This window comes from Alosa pseudoharengus, unplaced genomic scaffold (assembly GCF_046254945.1).
Source record: "Alosa pseudoharengus isolate Yale_2024_CS ecotype anadromous, Long Island Sound unplaced genomic scaffold, YU_APseudo_1.1 YU_APseudo_1.1_scf_2, whole genome shotgun sequence".
Taxonomy (NCBI): Eukaryota; Metazoa; Chordata; class Actinopteri; order Clupeiformes; family Clupeidae; genus Alosa; species Alosa pseudoharengus.
Genome location: NW_027468663.1, coordinates 14,658,875 through 14,662,913, shown reverse-complemented (window position 1 = coordinate 14,662,913; position 4,039 = coordinate 14,658,875). Strand labels below are relative to the sequence as shown.

Sequence of the window (4,039 nt, the reverse complement as noted above, 5' to 3'; positions counted from 1 at the left end):
CCCTCCCCCCGCGTCATGGGAGGCACTGAGTTCGTCTTCAAAGGTTTGTCTGCAGTGCGTGTAGGAGAGAGGGGGAGAGACTCCTCGTGTTTCTTTAAGGTGGCAGGCAGAAAGGGTGGTGGTGGTGGTGGTGGTGGGGAGGTGGTGGGGAGGTGGTGGTGGTGGTGGTGGTGGTGGTGGTGGTGGTGGTGGTGGTGGTGGGGAGGTGGTGGGGAGGTGGGATGTGCTCAGATGAGGTCATCAAATCAGGTGTGTGAGTAGAGAGGTAGAGGTGTGCAGGTTTGCACTCTGAAGTCTGAATGGCAGGTTTCTAATGCAGACTGATGTCTCATTCAGACTCTACGTCTCTAAATCAAATTGAGACTCACTTTTTCCAAGCCATCTCTTAAACATTTGAAAGCAAGGCCCATAGTGTTTTTGTAAACTTTTACGGGAGAGGAGAAAGACATGGCTGATTTATTTGGTTACGTCAACTGGGAGGCTGAGAGTTTATTCCTAACCCTCTTGGATGTAATGGCCAGTTTTACACATATACAATATCACGTGCAGCACATACTCTCTTTCTTTCTCTCTTTTCTCACACACACACACACACACACACACACTTTTCTTCTCACATTGATATACAGCATACACACAGCATTCATTTCTCATAGAGAGAGAGAGGGAGAGAAATGTCTCTCTCTCTCTCTCACACACACTCCCCCTTCCCCATTCTGGGCGTTGGACCAAAAATCCCCACATAGTTTTCTCTACCTCTTTTCTTGATGTCTTCTCACCTTGTTCTAATCTCTCTCCTTCTTTCTTCCCTACCTCCTCATGCCCCCAATCTCTCTCTGGTTACCCTCTCACTCCTTTCATCATCTATCTGCACCTTCACCGCTCCCTCTCTCCTTTGTCTTTCTCTCCCTTCTGACCCCCTCTCCCTCTCTCCCTTTCATGCTCTCTGTATCTTCCCTTCCCTCATCTGTCTTTCATTCTGTTTCCTCCTTCCTTCACAACCATCTCTTTTTCCCACCATTTCTGTCTCCCTCTCCCTGCTTGTCTCTGTTGATTTTCTCTCTCCTTTAAACCCATCGTCCCCATTCTGGCTCTCTCTGATTCTCTATCCTGGTTTCCTGCTATTTGGGGGGGTTGTTGTGGGAAGGTCAGCAGATGGTTTGTATTGTAATATATGCAGTAGAAATTAGAGGACTACATGGAATGCATGTGGGTGTGAAAGGGTGTCTGTGCTGTTGTCATGTAGCATGTGTTTCATTGGGGTGGGGTGGGGGTGATGCTATAATTGGAAGTCTGATTAAACCTCTTCCTCTCCCACCCTCCACTCCACTCCTACACTCCACCCTCCCTCCTACCCTCTCTCCTCCCTCTCTTTCTCTCTCCTCTCCACACAGTGAACCACATGCGGGTGCGTCCTCTGGACGTGGCCACCACCTCCCTGCTGAACGTGTTCAGTGGTGACGAGTGCGGACCTCAGGGCTCATGGCGTCTGGGCGTGGAGCAGGACGTGACGCCCACCGGCGGCTGTGTGGCGCTGGGCGTCCGGCTGCCCCACACCGAGTACGAGCTCTTCCGTCTGGAGCAAGAGGAGGATGGCGATGGCCACCGCAGCGGTCCCCACGGCGGGGCAGCGGGCAAAGGAAGAGGAGGGGGGCGACTGCTGCTCTACAACGGCCAGCGGCCCAGTGACGGCTCCAGTCCTGACCGGCCCCAGAAACGCGCCACCTCCTACCAGACTCCCATGGTGCAGTGCAGCGGTCATGATGACGGCCGTCACCACGGCAACCACGCAGAGGGGGAGGACGTGGAGGGAATGGATGGACGCGGGGAGGGTAGGGAGGGGGCCATGGAGGGAGCGGGGGACCATCACCACAGACGAGTCACGCAGTCCAGGAACGGAGGGGTCAAAGGGCGCGGGCATGGCAACGTGGAGGGGGTGGTCCTGCCTACTATGCTGGTGCTGTTGGGTATGGCCATCCTGGGCTGAGAGCTGATGGAGAGAATAACAGGAGGAGACACACAGAGGAGGAGGAGGAGAACATGGAGGATGCAAACTTTTCTTAGCAACACACACATACTCCAACCCACAGACCTGAATCTATGCTCTACACCAGAGCCATGACTTTAAACAGCCTTACATATGTGTTTGCCTTATTCCAGCTTTTTAAACTCTTTATTTGACACTTTTGTGTGGCCCTGAAGCTAGACACCAAAGACAGGCCTGTGAATCCCTCCTCCCTCCCCTGTCTCTCTCCCTCTGAGGAGCCAGCGCTGGCCTGCCACTGGCCCAGATCCGGTGCTGACCCGTCACACGGCTGTTCTCAGCTGCACACAGCGACCGCACTTTACCTGAGCGCACCCGCAGACCCTCTGTCCCGGCACGAGTAAGCGCCCTCCGCTACACATTTGGAGCCCAGACCCAAAACTGTGCCAAACACAAGGTTCATCAGGGTTCATACGCCAGTGATTCATTGCTTATTATTATGCAGAGCCTGTTTCAAAGCTACGTGAGTTTAGCTAAAGACTATTGCAGTGTGCTACAGTACATTGAAACTTCATCCATTCTCATTTGTTATTGTGTCACTATAATTCCCCAAAGCTACACATCGGTGTGTTGTTGACCACTACACTGGGGACGTGTGCTATTCATTCAATATATGAGTGCATCTCATATCAGCTAATATGGGGCATGACATACACAACTCTCTACAATCAAGCTGCTGATCTCAAAGAACACTGGATTGAGCATCTTACTCCATAGCCGACGCCACAGTGTAGCCCTGGTCATGGGGCCACTCGCAGGGTTTAATAAAATAAAACATAATATAAACATTCTGTCAAAAAAAGCAGCCATTTTGGGAAAAGTTTTTGTGTTAGGTTAAATGATCAAGGTGTATAAATGAATACAGATATAGAAACATGTCTTTGTCAAGGGTGTTAAATATCATTGAGAAAGATGTTAAGTTTGTACAAGTCTTTGTGGCGGGACATGGAAGCGGTCCCGGTGGCATGGTGCCGTTTGGAATAGCTTGGGGCCATTGTTGATAAGGTGAGAACACTCGGTTGCTCAATCCAATGTTCTTTTGAGATCTGTGGACTCAAGCACACCCCCATCACCACCCTGTTCTACAACTGTTTACTGTAAATTTGCAGCATTTGTGGTTTAAAGGGGAAAGCCAGTTTTCCAAAGACCTGTTCGCCAACGATTTGCCTTTGAGTGTTTGTTTTCTTAAACCGATTATATCTGGAGTCAGATAGACTCGACTCAAATGTGTGTTTGTGTGGCCTCATATACAAACAAAAATGGAACTTCGTAAAGTACCCCATTGTAAGGGTTCATCCTAAGAACAAAGACTGACCATGACCAATGATGGGGAATATGTAACTGTGGCATGCTATTGCCTAAAATACATGTAGAGGACCTGCTTGTGTGTGGGTCAACTGGAATGATTGGATCTTGGTTCTCCAGGTAAAGCTCAGGTGTGTGTGTGTGTTCTCTGTGGGTCGACAGGAATTTGGTGTTGAAATAATATGTGTGTGAAGAGGTTCTTAGACCCAGATGAGAGAGGAGAATGACACTGACTGGCTTAATGGAACAATATGATGGGTGTTTCATGACTGGCCTGTGTGTTACACCGGATGCACACACTAGACACTCACACACACACACGCGCCCTTCTTTTACAGAGACCAAAGTTGTGCAGGTCAGCTATTTTATATATTCTTTCTTTGTTCTCAAACACACATGCACACACACACACACACACAGATGAAAGAACTGTGTGGGGTTGAATTATAAACACACACACCCACTCACACATGTGAGACACCTGGGTCACAGGTGTGAACTTTGTGCAAATACACAGGCACACACTCACACAAACCTCATACAGATGAAACCTTATAAAGCATAACTGGATTCTTAACCATGTACAACATTAAATATTTGACACTGTTTTACCACTGCCTTTTTTTTGTCTTTTGTGTAATCCACATAGCAACTGTTACCAGGGCAACAAGAACAAGTCCAACACTAGAG

General features: G+C 49.1%; 1 protein-coding gene across 1 annotated transcript in view; it reads left to right on the top strand.

The window, feature by feature from the left end:
• The window catches only part of LOC143133910 (protein APCDD1-like), a 22,828-nt gene extending 18,868 nt beyond the window's left edge, over positions 1–3,960 (top strand). Inside the window, exons 5-6 of the mRNA XM_076293865.1 lie at positions 1–43; positions 1,395–3,960. The exon at positions 1–43 is cut by the window's left edge and continues 279 nt beyond it. Coding sequence (XP_076149980.1) covers positions 1–43; positions 1,395–1,987 — 636 coding nt within the window. The 3' untranslated portion in view covers positions 1,988–3,960. The remainder of the gene's footprint in view (positions 44–1,394) is intronic.
• Positions 3,961–4,039: the final 79 nt, after the last annotated feature.